Source organism: Phodopus roborovskii, unplaced genomic scaffold (assembly GCF_943737965.1).
Source record: "Phodopus roborovskii unplaced genomic scaffold, PHOROB, whole genome shotgun sequence".
NCBI classification, from domain to species: domain Eukaryota; kingdom Metazoa; phylum Chordata; class Mammalia; order Rodentia; family Cricetidae; genus Phodopus; species Phodopus roborovskii.
This window is the reverse complement of record NW_026126511.1, coordinates 6,047,325-6,064,587: the sequence shown is the minus strand read 5'-3', so window position 1 is coordinate 6,064,587 and position 17,263 is coordinate 6,047,325. Positions and strand designations below refer to the sequence as shown.

Below are 17,263 nucleotides of genomic sequence, written 5' to 3'. Positions count from 1 at the left end.
TGATTTGCATTTCTTCTATTGCTATTAAATTTCAATAATGAATCCTATGCTTATTACTCTTTGTAGTTCATTGTTCATGCACTGTTCATTTCTTTATTCCATGTATTGATTGCATTGCTTGGTCTTTCATGTTCTCATTGTTGGCATTTATACACATGTGGTGAATCCACAGACTTAACTAGGGCATATGTCAGGGGGACAAGCTGCTCTTGTCTTCTGTTCCATTACATTGAACATAATGGGCTGGACTATGAGCTTTCATCTGCATAGCTGAATCAACGTTTACATTGTCTTCCATATAAAATATCAAAATTCTCACATTTTAAAATTGCCATTTCTATTGAATGTGAACACAAGGTAGATAACCTAAGACTTGGAAGGAATTTAGTGAAGTCTTCCTTAAGAGTTACAGCTCTTTGAATACTACTACATATTATGAAATATCTCATTTACAAGCTGCTAGGAATTCACTAGGAGAATCTAGTTTCTGAGTTCTACCCTAAGCTGGAATAATACTGTACTTTCTTTATAAAGTAGGTTTTTTTTTTAAAGCCCAATATTTAACTTCAAAGGGAGAACTTTTTCAAAGGTGAAAATAGTCAACACATTGAAAGGAATTGTCTTAATGCCAAGAGATAACTCCTCTTTGTTTAACTACTGAATATATTAATCACCAATTCTTATAGAGGCAGCCTCTGTGTTCTCCAGCAGGACTTTTGTTTTAGACCTATTGATACTTCACAGCTATCTTGTCCTCAGTTGCCAGCCATTCCCGAGTACTGCTGGACTCCCCTGGAACCTGAAGAACTACAGCTTTTACACTTGTCACATCTACTTTGGACTGTACACTAAGCCTGTATTATTTTTGAGAGAAGAAGTCCTATGGGCCTTCATGGCTTTTAATACTGTGTGATTGCCCTTGGAAAATGTTAACAGATTGTGACAAATACTAAGATAATACATCTAGTATAGTTATGTGTAAACGTTGGTGGAAAGGCTGTATGTAACACATGACTTGATCTGGCCCCACAGTTATGCTGTGTACCTTGGCTTGTGTGAGGTGCCCTTCAAACACCTTCATATGGGCTAACTCACCTCTGGCTCTTGCCTCCTTTTCTGGGAATTTCTCCCAGTTATTTATCGTGGTGTATTATGGACGCTGGGTTTCGACTATTCTGCAGCCATTTTTCTTTTCTGCTTACCTCTCCAGAAGCTCTCAGTCAAGGGAGGGTGAGGAGTTTTGGGCTTGATGTTATTCAATGAGGTTTTCAAACTGGAAGCTATGCCAAATTTTCTGAGATCATTGATTATTGTATACATTTCAGGCACATACATTCATAGAGTATTACCAGCCAATATTGGTCAAGACAGACAAAGTAGATGAATGTATTGATATTATGAATAAACAGCCAATGATTATGGACAAGTAACTCATATCTTAATGACCTAATATGTTATTCTAGAATTTGAAATACTATTATGTTTAGTCAGCCAGACTCTCTTCATGGCAGATATCTCTTACAGATCCTTCTATTCTTGGAACTTTTAGGTAGTGACTGTTGTTTGTATGCCACCCTGACATGAATGAAAACTTCTGGCAAAATGGAAACACAATCTCCTTTGAAACTTGTAAGCATCCTTCACCTCGTGGCATCATGAATTCTGTTCATGATGTATCTCCTGTAGAATCTATGTCTATTTGTCTACCAACAGAGAATACTCTTGTGCAGTAATCACATACTTTGAATTACCTCAGGATGTGACTATAGTGTTATTCTAGAGAAAATAAATGTGTTTATCATGTATTTGCATTTTCACCAAGTTGCCATATCAGAAATATTGTGTTTTCTGAGACAGAACTGTGCAATTTGTGATACTTAACGTGTTGTTATGGCATACCTTTCTTAATCTGTATTTGCAGCTGTGTTTTTTTTTTCCTTCATTATACACTAAATATGTAGCTCCGCTTGCAATCACCTCACTTTTTGGTACAGATATTAATATGGATATTATTTTAATGGCATGCTTTTACATTTTTACCTTTAAAATGTCATTGTGGGATTGCATTCATTTAATAATTATGTATATGGTAGTAGCATTAGCAATAGGTTTTTACAAAATGATGGAAATGGAGAGCTCAAATACATTTTCATAAAAGGTAGCTTGAGTGGCAGCGTATTTAAAAATCACCACAAACTCAGTCTGTACCGCGGAATTCCTGGAATCTTCATTAGCATTGCCGCCCTGCCCTGGCTGTGACATAGTTTAACAATGGTCTTTTTTTTTTTTTTTTTTAACTGTTTCAAAGTGAACCTAATATTTTCATTGAATGTATATAATGGTTGTTCATTACTTACCTTCTTGTGTTGATTTATTTTATTTCCTTTATTTGTTGAAACAAAATATATAAAAAGTCATTGTGTGCTGGGTGCAGAACTAAGTATAGGGAACATCGTTAGAAGACTGAGTTAGAAATCAGTTGTCTAGTAGATCTGTTTTTTTTTTTTTTTCTACAAACATGGATACATTGAATGCAGTGAAATGTGGATTGAAGACCTGGTGCGGTTATTATGGGCCAGGAGCGTTGGAAACTAGACTTTAGATCCTGGAAGATCGGGGAAGGGTCTGAAGTGATGTTAAGTGAGAACTAAAGGGATGCCATCGAAAGGAAACAGTGTGCTTTCTTACCAGGTAGAATAGCCGCTCTCCATAAGGCATAGGATATAACCTAGCATTCCAGTCAGGGCTGTCAATATTCTGTTAGGCTTTAAGTTTAAGGGCAATGATAAGAGATAAATGGAGATGTAGGTGTTCCCATAAGTAGCCATGAGTGATGGTGCCTTAAACTGCAAAGTATAATGAATGTATAGATGTGTGGATTTGGCTGTGCTGTGGATTTATCTTAATCTTTATAGAGCCTAATGGTTTAGATTTTTGTTGGGAAGGGCATTTTGGTGAACCCTCCTTTAAGTTATCACCCTCCCTGTGGAGTGGGGGAGGAAATGGGATAGGAGGAGGTTCAGGGAGGGAGGGAGAGAGAACTGGGATGCATATGTAAAATAAGAATTAAATTTGTAATTTAATTCATATTGTCTCACTCAGTTATTTAGTTTATTTGGATTTAAATGTTGGGTTAAATGCAGGGATACATATGGTATTCAATGACAACATAGAATCTGTATAGCTGTATGGCTGTTAATTCTGCCTCCTTGATAGTCATTGTTTACAAACAAAAAAGGCTCAAAGGGAAACAGTGAGAAGATGTGAGAAAAGCTATGAGAATTTTCTCCATCACTGGTGTGTCTTTATTAAGATTATTTGAGAATTTTAAAAATTCATATTAATTTTGTAGTCTTCCTTCTCTAGGCTGTTGGTAACATTTCCCTTGAATTGTGCAGAGTATGTTCTCTGATTCAAGAGGTAGCTGGTCTTGTGTTTGCTGAGGGTCCTTGTTCCTCTGTGTTTTAAATATTGTAGCTGAGCTTTAATCACACATGTGCTAATGGCGATGTGGGACCCAGTGCTGCCTCCTGACTAGGGACATCTGAAAGCCCCTGGTTGAGTAGGATGTTTGAATTTATTACAGTGTTTGAAGCAGTGTCATTTGAAAGAGCCAGTTCCCCCCACACAAGTTCCAGAAAGACACCTCTTGCCCTTTATTAATTGCAGAAGAAATGCCTAGGGATGAGAGCTGCCTCTTTAACGGAGGCCTCCCATCAGTCATCTGTGAGGTAGAGACTGATGCTATTTACCTGTGGGCATCCATCTTCAAGGAATAGAGGGAATTAAAGCAATTATTATAAATTAATGACTCTATGAGTTGTAAAAGGTTGGATATTATGGGGTTTCATTGTCATAGAGGTAGACAATTACTGAAATATACACTTGTGAACTGCACTAAAGATCTTGTGACATTTCCAGACACTCGGTCTTTTATTGCTTTCCAATGTCTGATACCATCAGTGTTGCAGTCGTGGTTTTACAGATGCCCGCTGAAACTGCGGTATTTTGTAGCCGGGGAAATAATTTTTCATAAAAGCTTACATGCAGTTCAGTTTGATTAGGTTCTTAATCCCTCTCACCTAGACTTGGGCCCTGTACTGAATCAGTCTGTGCACTACTTTACAGCTATTGAGCTTTGAACAGTAAATCCTATGTTTTCAAGAGAGCTGTCATATAATTTAGTAGGAATGCTGATCCGCTGTTATCAAGGTCAAAAACAAGCACTTTGTAAATTGGTTTATTGTCTATCACCACAGGATCACCAAATTCAATTGTCGAAATGGTAACTTTGAGTAAGCAAAGATGAGAGGGATTACAGAAGCAATAAACTGGAAATTGATCATCATCCATGGGTGAATTTGTAGGAAGCAGTTGGTTTGATGGATGCAATATAGGTCACAGAAAGCAAAGGAAATAAGTCAGCATCTTGGTCTGTGGAGCCACAGAGGGTTATGGGAACTGGTAAATTATGGTTTGCCTGTGTTTGGCAAGCCAGTCTGGGGAAGCTTAACTGGATCTTGCCAGGTTGGTCCCTAAAGATGAAATCTGGGAAGAGGAGAGACATTAGAGAGGATGCTGTTCACTCTGCAGGATGAACGGCATCTTTGAACATCTGAGTGTGAAGGTTTGGGCAGTCCCTAAGGTAAGGGTGCCAGGTGTTTGAGGAGCTCTGAAATTTGAAGCATTTTAATGAATGTTACTTAAAATTCCTGGTAGGGAGTAGTGACCGCCTGTCTTCAGAACACTGAGAACATTTGCTTTTTGAAATACACGAGGACACTTAAACTATATAAATGCATTTTGGAAAGCAAGAAAGGCCTTCAGCATAACTGCACAGGTTTTTAGATATGAATGGAAGAGACATAAGAGACAAACATGAATTCCATTAAACCCATCTAAGTGAACATTAGTAATTTCTGGTTCGAGGACATGCATTTTTCTCTGTGCTCATTACTCTTTCCCCTTTCTGTGTCTGTAGGTTCTGCTGAGATTCCTAATGTTCTTGTTATAGAATCCTTTGTGTCTATGAGGAGTATTCAGAAAATCAGATTCAATAGAACCTTGCACTACACAGCTGTGTGTACACATATATAAATGTCTGTGCATAGTATGACTTGGGGTTACTGTGAGGGACTGTCTGGTGGGAAAAGAGACCCAGGGCAGCAAGGTCACAGTCTTCAGCACAACAGGACAATCTGAAGACTGAGGCAAGAGCTGAGGCTGTAAGCTGAAGGGAAAAAAAGCTCAATCACACCTCATTTCACTCTGGTGGCCTTTCTAAGGATAGGTTAAGACGCTTACATCATTAATCATAGCATCTTTCTTAAGAACAGCTGTTAATTGCATCCTCAAAATGCCTCCCATTAGGTCCTAGCTCCTGGTTTGAAATCCCAAGCATTGCAGTCTATCCATACCGACATAACTATTACAGTGTCTCGGTAATCCGTCCATGACATCCTAGGAGAGAGAATTACGGAACATTTCATTTATCATTCTGCCGAAGTATAGTGTGAACACTCTACTGCACTCAGTAGCCATTTAAATCGCAACGCATTCTAAAACGTTTGTATTTAGTTATGACTTCTCATTGTTTAGTAATAAACACAGAAGCTTCCCAATCCAGGGTGAAGCTGGATGCCACCATGTCGATTTATGATCCAATACAATTTCCCTTTGCTATTTCTGATCTTAAAATGTAAGGGAAATCTCTACAATGCATAGTACAGAATATAATATATACGAATCTGAAAATATAGTCTACCTCTTACATGAACTTTTTTGCTCTTCCTACATACAGACAAAAACGTCCACTTGTAAATTTTAGACATGCCAGTGTAAGTTTGCTATTGTGTTCCAGTGAGCATTTCTATAGGTTGGTATGATTACAGAGTTAACTTGGTAATAAACTTTGGCTCATAGAATCATACTGTTATGGTTACTATTGGACCTGTATCATACCGCTTTAATTTTGCTGGGTTAATTTCTGTAGAAAAGTCACATATATTAAAGAATTCAAAACTTTCTTCTGAGACATTCTTGTCATTATTTTTGAAAATGATTCTGAGACATGCTGTAGAAATTTTGTATATGGGTGATTCATGAAAGCTATCTGTACAAATTCTGGTGTATCTTGTGTTCAGGCAGTAACTTTGCATGTTATAAATTTTAATTGCATAATCAATAGTTTATACACATTTAAGAGGAGAAATGTTTATATTTTGAACTGACCAAGTTATCAGCAGTGTAGCAATTTCATGACATGCAGAATCACAGTTAGATGTCACAGGGGGATGATGTGTGTGCTCTACTCTCCTGAGGTCAACCACTGCTCACTTCCATGTCTTGCCCCTTGATGACCCTGACAGAGTTTCTAGTGGCACTGGTGTCGATCCCAAGTCATGGAGACAATCGGCTGTGAGGCTTTATCTGTATGGTCTGGGATGACTGGAGATTCTCCCTTTGTGTTTTCGGGAATAAAATTAAACAACTGCCTTCTCGTTTGCATTTTTAAAAGGTTAATTTTTTTATATAACATTTTTAGTGACATCTTTAGAAACTTGTGAATTGGTGTTTAAAGCCCTTACTGGGGATCTGACATAAAAAAAGATGATTTGTAAGAGACCCTATGAAGCAGAATATGAATTTAGTTTTCCCAAACTTGTGGGAAAGTTTGGACAATTTTTTTATGTTGGCCAATGTTCCTAAACAATTGCTGCCTTTAAAGATATGAAAGCATCATTTTTAATGAATCTCCATACTGGAAAGTTTTTTTTTTTTAAAGTTTCCCATTTGGAGGTTTGGCAAATTTAAAATCATGGAAATAAATTGGAACCAATCCTCTGTTAAAGTGCTGATTATTTTTGCTTGGCCACACTTGGGTGCCAAATGCAGGAATTTTCGAAGACTAATCTTTCCAGGTATGTTGACTACAATGTAAACTATCTCTAGCTAACCCTTAACTTCTAGAATATTTTGTATCTTTTTATCTATTTCCTTAGATGATTTGGGCTGGTAGTCTAAGTGACTAATTATATGTAGAGAAACATAATGGTGGGTGGCCATGCCTCCTGAACATCCACTTAAATTCCTTGCATTTCCAGAGGCAGTCTGAGAACTCAGTCTAAAGATGACCAAGCTCGAAGCAAGTGCTACCCATCCCTCAGACAGCACTTGGAGGTTTGGGTATATAAGCACATTGTAACGACTTGCCACCTTTAAACCTTTTAGCTTCTAATATGTTGCCATGTAGACAGGGCCTGGATAGTAATCTTTCTTAGAGATCTCAATTTCCAGAGAATCCCACAGTGTGGGTGGACTGGAGTCTGAGTTGCTACCCTTTCCAGGCAGGTCGTGTTGTTGCCTTTTTGGGATTCACATGCCAAGCTCCCCAGGTTGACACCTTTGAGGTTAGTGGGTGTATAGTAGTAGAGCTGCACAGGCTGGCTCACTTGGCTAACGAGGTCCTGCTGTCTGCTGCTCTTAACCACTGTACCACTCAGCAAGTCTAAATTTGGCAGGTTTCACAACACGGGCCATGTTTGGAGGGGGTGGGATTTGGCAGAATCAAATTTCTGCTGTCACCACAGCATCTTGGTGTGGAAATTAACATCTGGGCAGGCTTTGGGGAACAGATATTGTAAAGCTTGGCATCAGGGAAGGAGGCACACAGAATGCGGACCACCGTAGTGTTCTATCTCTGGGAACACAGGGGACAACGTAAGATCTTATTTTCTGGGTTTTTGAGTGCCTTTCAGGGCTTCTTGTTGGAGATTCTTTCTTCCAAATCTAAATTACTTAAAACTTTCAAGGACCAAAATGTTTCAAGTATTCGCTGGCATTGCCTCATCTCCCCCAAGAAGGTGTCAAGTGGTGTCTCCCTCTTGTCGGTACTTGTGTTAGATCCTGGGGCCATGGACCCATCATAGTCATTTCCACTCACAATCTGTCAATTGGTGATTGATGAGCATGTGTTCGCCTACAGGTTTTTGCTGTGCAATTTCTTTATGTGTGGTCTCTTAAGCTGATTTCCCTTAGTGTGCCTTGATGTGTCTAGCTACTCTCCAGGGCGGATATGTGATACAGCCAATTATGTATCACATATGTAATAGAGAATCTAAGGCAATTTGAAAAAAGAATGTGATCGGGAAATCCTTAAAGACCATCTTTTTTCTCTCTTTGTAACTTTGAAATTGCCACTGTTACATGAAATTCCCCTCCACGCTCAAATTACTCAAGCTGAGAAAAGTTTCCATAGTCTGGATTACAACTAGTTTCTTCAAATGGAGAAATATCTTTGAACATGGCCACAGAATGTTAAATAACTTTGTTGTTGCAGGCTGTGAAGTCTCTATCATAACTGCATTCATGGCTTCCTCATGTTGATAGAGTCTGAGAAACTGTGCAAAGAACAGCTTCAGCTGGGATGTGTTGTTGGCATTTTATCTAATGGTACTTGAATTTGAATTTTCTAAGACTATGTTACAACACAAAAATATTATTCTTTCCTACTTTCCGACCTATACTCATGAGTTCCGTACAAAGGGGTGAGACTGTATTTGGCATAAAGGCCATCAGTGAAGAGTACTAATGTACCCCTAACTAAACATGATATTAGGGCAAAACGAATTTTCCTAAGTGACTCATATTTTTGTGTTTTTGCATATTTGTGTGTGTGTGTGTGCCTGTTTGCACATGTGTGTGTTTAGATATGTAGCTTCCTGTACATAAGTGCTGTCCCTACTTTCTCATTGCAGTATTAGATTGTTTCCGGAGATAGAGGTATGCCACAAAGTTCAGCTCATTTCTTCAACTTGTGTTCTTGCCAGGAAAACCATAGAAACCATGATCGGCAAACATGCAGAGAGAAGGTGGAGCTGTAGGGGAATAGAGATGTATTAGGTCCTTTCCTGATGGCACAGTGACATTGTTTCTATGCTTAGATAAGATAAATGGAGTGGCCTTACCTGCTCTATTTTGTTATGGCCTTGGGGTCTTCTTAGCTGAAGTCAGAGATCTATGAGGTGACTTGGGGCCAGTAGGAGAAAGTAAGCACCGGACCGGTTTTGAAGATCATGGGAAACTTGTTTTTCTTTCTTATCTAAGTCAACCCTCCCCTGCAAATCCCCAGAACTTTCGCGGTACCAACTTGGAAAGTGTATTACTAAGTAATTAAAGCATATAGCGCATGTAAAAATGATGTGACACAGTGTTTATCTTTCTATCAATCTCTGGTTTCTCCTAGAGGAACTGTGAACCTGAGTTGGATGTTTCTTGTTTACAAACATGACAGGTGTCTACTTTTTAAATAAAATTATTTGTGATTTTAACAGTCTCATACCATCTTAGATGTCACATAAGGTGTGCCTTTAATATATAAATTTGGGAATGTGTGCCATTCTCGTCTTGCTTTCATAAAGAGCTTAACTATCAAACTACTTGTAGGTGTGTGAGACACACTATACTTCACCATGGGCTGCAGAATCCTTATTTATCCTGTTCAACGGTCCATGTGAATTTGATAGTCAGAGCATCAGGTTGTCATCCCTTTGGATTTAGTGCCCTAGAGTGAATGTCAGACAGTATATTTTGGTTTCATGTAGCAGGATGTTCAGCTGATTTTCCTTCTTCCCTCCAGACATTCTGATAAACATGTTCGACAAAATATGAGCCAACTACATTGTAAATTCACATTTTGAACAGTAAAATTCCATTTTAATTTCACGTTACAAAGGACAGGCTCCTCCTTGCCATAGCACTAAGTCAAAGGAAGTGGCCCCTCATGAAATCGGCTGCATTAAGCACAAGACGGCTTCCTTTTAATCTACATTTCAGCGTGACACCAACATCACTATCAGTGTCTTCCTCCTTCCAGAACAGTTTCTGCCTGACAAGAAGTGTCAGCTGAAGGATGTGTGATGGAGGAGAGCACATTAAAAAAACTCACCCCTTCGCCTCTGCATCCCCACAGACAGCCTGGCAGGAAGACACAAATGTCTCTCACCATCGCCATCGTTCCGAGTCCCTGATGCCTAACAGGCTTTGGTGATGGCACTCAGAGTCCTATACCGTGTTGACCTTTCCTAAGACAAGCACACTTAAGACTCTCTGATACCTCTTATCACCTGGTGTTATTTTGTGCATTTCAAACAAAACTGGAAGGAAGAAAGCAGGTGTTTTGAGAGCTTCCGCACACCTGCACTTAGTTGTGTGGCGGGGACGCAGAGCAAGTTCAACTGAAGTCTCACAGGTCTCGGGAGTGGCAATTGTGTGGATGCTGATGTTCATATTGGGTCCAGGTGTATGGCTTGGGAGTAGAGAGGACAGGTGCTCCCAGGACTTGAATAAAATCCCCGGCATCTAGCCAGAGTCCCTGACATTTCACACTGATGTTCCCTCTCTTCTCCTTACAGGGGAACACTTGCGCATCTGTCCTCAGGAATACACCTGCTGTACCACAGAAATGGAAGACAAGTTGAGCCAACAGAGCAAACTCGAGTTTGAAAACCTCGTGGAAGAGACAAGCCATTTCGTGCGTACCACCTTTGTGTCAAGGCACAAGAAATTTGATGGTAGGTGAAGCTTTGTGCCTTTCATTACGTTTCTACTGTGTTTTTATATAAGACGTCTGCTCTACCAGGAGAAGCATTTTATTTTTCTTTAAATAGAGATTTTTGCATTCCCACTAAAACTCATATATTGCTTGTCTGTGTTTAGGAAAGGCATGGGTCTTCCTGGCAGTACAGTATGTCATGGGAATGTCATAGGAAAGAACAATCAAAGTGACCAAGATGATTTGTGGTGTGTTCTGCCTATGAGGTGGCTCAGGACAGTCAGGCTCCTCAGCTCATTATTTGTCTGGTCCTAATTCACGATTTCTGACACTGTAACTTGTCCTCAGGTTTTAATAGGGAAGTTTCATTTGGAAAGTCTGGTTAATTACATTTATTTGGACTACCACATCACTTTTAAGAGGATGAGCTTGTCTCGGGGCAGGGACATGGACTGCTTTATTTTAGCACATTCTGTGCAATAATGTAATACATACACTGTGTGCAATAGTTGCCGTGCATTCACAAAGGGCATGGGTCCTCCTTCCATTTCTAGAGCATAAGAAATTAACATCATTTCCAAGTTTTAATAGACACTTTGTTATGTTAGAAAGCACAGAGTGTGAGGACCATTATCAGCATCATTTCAGCTTGACTTTTCCAATCAAGTCTGCACTTTAACAACAGTTTCAGTAAGGATAGCAGTGAAGAGTATGTTTTTGGATGACGTATGGTTCTTACTGGTCAAAGAAATGCACAAACTGTGCTATGATTCATTATGAACCAGACCTGCAAGGTATGCAAGCCTTCCTTATTCCCCAGTGGACATATTCCCCTGCCCGAGGCCACTAAGGGCATATTCCTTTTCTTCACCCTCTTCAGGCAGAACACCACAGATCCAGTTAGAAAAGTCTTGCCAATGTTTTTATTTCAGTTTTCTCTCCAGTAAGGAAAACAGCCTACTTCACGGTTGCTTCAAACTATTATTATAACACTGTTGGCTCGCAAATTCCCTCTCCCAAGTCATAAAAGGGTGGGTGCGTGGGTATACTCAGGGTGATGTTACATTTTCCATGCTGGCATTGTTACATCTTTTTTCTATGAGGCTGTTCAGTGCCTTCACAGTCTTCCTTGTGTATAACGAACATTATCTGTGGATACAAGTTAAAGTAACTCTTATTTAAATGTGATGCTATGAATGCCTTTCTCTTGAATCTAATGAGAGAGTACTTGGAGGTCGTCCTTGATTGACAGGTTACAAGTCCGGCGGCATTCAGGAGGCTCCGGGTTTAGGTGCCCACAATCTATCATTAAACGTTGAGACATCTTGTCCTTGATTGCAAAGAGCATCTGAGTGTGATCTGCTGCTGTCTGCCTTTCGCTTTGTGTTTGGAAACTAATTCTAATGCATGTACAAAGCTGCCCTCCAAAATGATGCTGGCAACTCTAGACAGAATTCTGAGGCTGGATTGTGCATGTCTCATGAGAAAAGATATTAGATGGTAACTAGTTTTATGAAAGGTTTGCTATTTCTTTTTATAGAGAAGGAAAGCTATTCAACTAGAGAAAGTCAGATACTTCTGGCATTATATCAATTAATCTTATATCTCACTTGTCTTAATTTAAAAGCCCCGCTTTTAAAACAGGTGAGATTCAAATTTTGTTAATGTACTTCAGGATCTGTTGTCAATCAGTGTGACAAGGACATTCATTTTGCAAAGATTGTATCTGACATAGTGGATGATTAACTCTTTAGCGATGCTCTCCTTTGTTGCAGGTATATTAGATTGTCATAGGAGAGAAGTTAAGATATTTTTAGAACAATTTCACCAGATGTATGATCACAACCTGGAAGGGTAGGATTTAGAAAGCTTATACTTGAAAATAAGTATTAAAAGTATTTCTACCCTTCCTTCCATCTATTCAGTCATATGTTTGTATCTTATTAAACCATAAAGGTAACTCTGCTAGTAGACCTTTACAAAAGATGGGACCTTCAGTGAAACTCTGGGCATAGTACACACTAGACCTGTACCTATGCCTCTCAGCCATAACCCAGGACTTTAACCCCCCCTTCACCTGCCCCACCCACTCCCTCTCTCCATCTCTTTTTTAAGAAAAGTCACTCCCCCGAGGCATTTCCTGGTACTCTAAGTGGTTGTAACCACAGAAGAACTGTCTATCGCAGATCAGCTGTGGAATGTTATGTTCTGGTTTTTATTTTCTTCCATAAAAATCAACATTGCTATGAACATCTTACAGCTTAGTTTTAGAGACATTTAATTTGTTGAGTCCTGCTACAGTCTCATTGAAGTCTGGATTCCAAAACCTCCCATTGGAGATTCTGTACATGGTCTACTTTCTCGGAGGTCTAGCCTTTCCGTTTATAGTATACTTGTCTTTGTTAGTTAGAGTTCTCGCTGAGAAAGAAACTACCCCTTGATTTGTGTCTGAGAACATTGATTCCTATGCTCATTAAGGATAGCAGCAAGGCCAAATGCATGTGTTATGTGTGATCCAATCTATTGAACACATAGAGGCTGCCATTAGTCACAGTGCAGGTTAGTCTCGTGTGCCCTCCGTGGTATATTAGAGATGTTTCCTTTCCATTGGGCCATTCCCACCACCACCCAGTGACGGTGATTCTGTTGAAGTTTAAAACTTACCATAACAGTACATACTAGTATGGCTCTATGTTTTTCTCAGTTGTTAATATTCTGGGCAATAGTATTGTGAGTTATTATAAATAGTTATTAAGTAATAGGAATATAGCCATGGATGTATTTCATTCTTCCACAGCTTTCCAAAACATCAAGGTTTTGCTTGTAGTCCCATTAACGTAATATCTGAAAGAAAAGGAATATTTGTTGCCATGTGTAATAAGTTGTATTAGCAGATTATTAAGTTGGGAGATACTTTTCATTAGGGTTAAAAATTAGAAGTAAACTGGGGTCTAGTCATTCCAAAAGCTGCTCTCAACATGCTTTGTCAGTAAGTCTATGTTTCTATTCCTCGCTGTATGTTAAAATTGTACATAGGAACCCCACAAGGGTGCCCGGTATATCCACAACTTTATTCCCTTACTTCTGACCCTTGTCTGCCACACGCCTCAGAAGTTCAACATCGTGCAACAATGTTATGTAAAAATGTCAGCAAGGAAGAAGCCATCCTTGTGTACACACAGTCTAAGTCTTTGCTAATTTTATGCTTCTATAGGACATGGTTATTAGGGTCCCCTTAAGAAGCCTTCTGAGAGGAGCAATGGTCACCAGAGGCGAAGCATGGCCTCAGTCCTCACACTAGGAAATGCTCACTGCAATCATCAGGTGTAAGCTGAAATGCAAAGTCACACACCTGTCAGCTGGCAGAATCAGAATTCTGTCCTGAGCTCAGCGTTCCTTCTTTATATCTCCTGTTACCTCTGCCCCATAATCTAGTCTCCATATGTGCTGACAGTTCATGGTTAACCAACTAGCTATGCCTCTCTCTCCCCTGCCTGTCCTGCCCTGATTATCGTGGTGAGAAAGTAGAAATGATTTTCAGGAGAAAAGAAAAGGAGTTAGAGGTATCTCCCCCCCCCCAAAAAAAAAAAAAAAAAAAAAAAACAAAGAAGGAAAGAAAAAAATTACTCACCTAAATATAGTTCAACTCTCCTAGGAGCTGGGAGCCTCCAGAGTGGAGGTACCTTGCCAAGTTTCCATTAAGGAGGAGGAAACCAAGATTGTAACCTGATACCTAAATCAGCCTTATAAATAGCAGTGTTGTAGGAAATCAATATTTAGTTTATTTGTTTTGAGTAGTCCTTTACTGATGCTTCTTTACCAAAGCAATTGCGATAATTGAGTATTTAGAATCTAGTCACATTTTTGGAATGGTAGAGACAGCATTCAGTTGACAGAAGTTGTTCTAAAGTTTAAAAGATTACAAAAACATTATAGACTGAAGGAAGGTTCTCTTGTGTATCTTTCTTAGCTTAAGTAACAGCCAGATCCTATCATGGTGTAGGTAGTTGAACCCCTTCACTAGAAGGTCTGTGGAGCACAGATTATTCAGAAACAGAATATTTTTCTTTAATCGATGTACTTTTCCTTTGTATTTTTTCAACCTGAAATTTAATTAAAATTTGGGATTTCTATGAAGTTTTTCTCTTGTTGTTTAATGTTTTTTCTTGATCTTATTATTGAACCGTTTGTCCTAATTATTATTTATGGATCTTAATGATATACATTTGTCCAGCTTATTGGCACCAAGCTCATATTTTAAAAGCAAACAAAAGAATAAAGATTTTAGTTCCTCTACAGAACAAGTTCCATAGTAACACCCTCAGAATACCCATTGCAGTGAAAGTAGAAATTATGTACTGGGACGTGCAAGTCTACTCATACTTTCTTTTAAAATACCATTTCTCATCTGTATACTATTGAGATGACAATAATGTAATGACTTCTGTAAAATATTGTCTAATTATCTCAGAGAATGCACTTACATGGAAGATAAAGAAAAAACAGACGAATTTTCCATATGGTGATAGACGCTTCCATATTTTATGTCACATGGTTCATATCATATGTGTGTCTGAGAACATGTGTGTATAGTTTCAATTTGAAATGCCTTCTGTACAGTTTGGTAACTGTCAGGTAAGTGAATGTTTTCAGAAAGATGGCTAACAATGACTAAAGCATCTTCATTGCCTGCAATAGGCCTTCTTTTGAAAAAGATGTAAACATTTAATTTTCATTAAAAGGAGGTTTGACTGTGCATGATAATGCATACCTGCAATGCCATAGTGGGCATGTAGGAATTCAAGGCCAGCATAAATTATGGAGGACCTTGTGTCAAACACAGAAGGAGAATAAAAGCCCAGAATTGACCTGTATCCTCGAGAAGATGACTTTTGGATGTGGACAAACCAGTAAGTCATTCTCTTAGAGATAACAGGGAAGACTTCTTGAAAGAGATTATTATCAATACCCTTAAATAATGGAGGGAGAACGGCTTACAGTAATCAATGGGGTGAATGAGAACATGGCCCCAGAAAATTTATATGCAGTCCCACACACATGTTGATAGCATAGTTGCTATTATTTCTCTTCCAGCTGTCACAAGTGTATTAACATCCAGCATATATCTATTTAAGTAGGTATTCTTCAGAGGTATATTATTCCTTGTATCGGCCTTCTAGTGTTTAGAACTAACCACACACTTGGAGGGTGTAAACATGATTTTTTTTTAATCACTTTGGTTTGGCTGTTCTAATTTGTGCTCAGGTTGATATGGCTACAAGTTAGTTGAGTTCATTTTAAATACCTGCTTTTCTTCAGAGAGCTGCACTTAACCATGGCCATCTTTATTTCGAGGTAAATCTTGGAGAGAAGCAAAAATGTTGAGGTGAGGTGCACACTGCAGGTTTAAGTGAGATTGATTCATGCCATTTCTGGTTAGGTAGGCTAAAGGTTAACTCATGGTCATGGTCGTTTCCCTTAATAACAGGGTAGGAGATTGAGTAGACTAGTCTATGGAGAGCTAGAGTGAAAAAATTAAATTTTTCTATATCCCTATCTACTATCATTCTTACCTGGTTCCTATTGCTTATCCCAAACAATATTTACTTTCCTAAAGTGGCATTCCTTTTAATAGATTTCCCCAGAAATTCAGGAGTAATGAGTTCTTTCTAAATTAAGCATGTTTAGATGGGCACATCTTGATAGATAATAGTACCTTCCATTGTCTATTACTGCACACTGGAGAATATCTACATAGTATCACATATGAACACACTGTTCCCATTTCCATTATGTTGCTTCAAGAAGAGAGAGTTGTAAGAATTCATCTTCTTGTGCTCCTTTTTCTTTTGTTCGTTGTCTTATCTATAATTCATAAGGGTTATTATCATAGGGAGCGATTAGCGGAATGCCTCCTCGACTTTCTAGGTCATCACCACAGTGACGTGTTTCCATCAGCAGCATAGTCTTCTTGAGATCAGAATACTTCTTTAGCGTGGAGTTTAAAACTCAAGGAAATGTTCTCCCTGGCATCAGAAAGTAATCCAATAGCTTTCCCTAAAGGCATGCCTTCGGGGAATGACAGAGAAGTGCCCAGAGTTTTCACGTTGACAGAGATAGGGGATGTGTTTATAAACCACAGTGACCCTGGATTTGTACACTGTGGAACACGTTGACCCACACTCACAGGATCCTTAAATCTAAGTCTCAGGGAAGTCAGACCTTTTGTCCATTGGATTGGCTTTCTTTGTCACGTCCTCAGAAACATTGCCTTCCTTTATTTCATGTCCCCTTTCCCTTTCTCTCAATCCTATCTTTAGACTGTGGCAGATGTCTCAAACACAAGATTGCACAATGTCCGTCCATTGCTTCACAGATTATGTACGGATCCACCGACCCTTTCTATGTCTTAGACCCCCCCCCTTTACCTCGCCGTGGATTTCGATGCATTCTTCTACAGTGCAATTGAAATTGTGTCATTTTTATCCCCAATCGTCTTGCACTTTGGCTTTGCTGAGGAGCCCTTTCACAGACAAGGCAATGTCTCGTAAGTATTGCCTTATCAGATGCTCAAGCAAACCTAACCAGAAGGGTTCCTGGTCATGAATGTTAATGAGAAGACAAGGTTCTCTAATCCTTTGAGTACGTGTGGGTACATCACCCAAAAAATCTTGCTTAAGTTAAATTGATCTGCCACTAGATAGAGAAAAA

At 39.1% G+C, this 17,263-nt stretch overlaps 1 protein-coding gene across 1 annotated transcript in view; it reads left to right on the top strand.

Annotated features, from left to right (window-relative positions):
• Nucleotides 1-17,263, top strand: part of Gpc6 (glypican 6) — a 948,689-nt gene that overhangs the window by 230,379 nt on the left and 701,047 nt on the right. Inside the window, exon 2 of the mRNA XM_051195229.1 lies at nt 10,413-10,571. Within this exon, the coding sequence (XP_051051186.1) occupies nt 10,413-10,571 (159 nt within the window). The remainder of the gene's footprint in view (nt 1-10,412; nt 10,572-17,263) is intronic.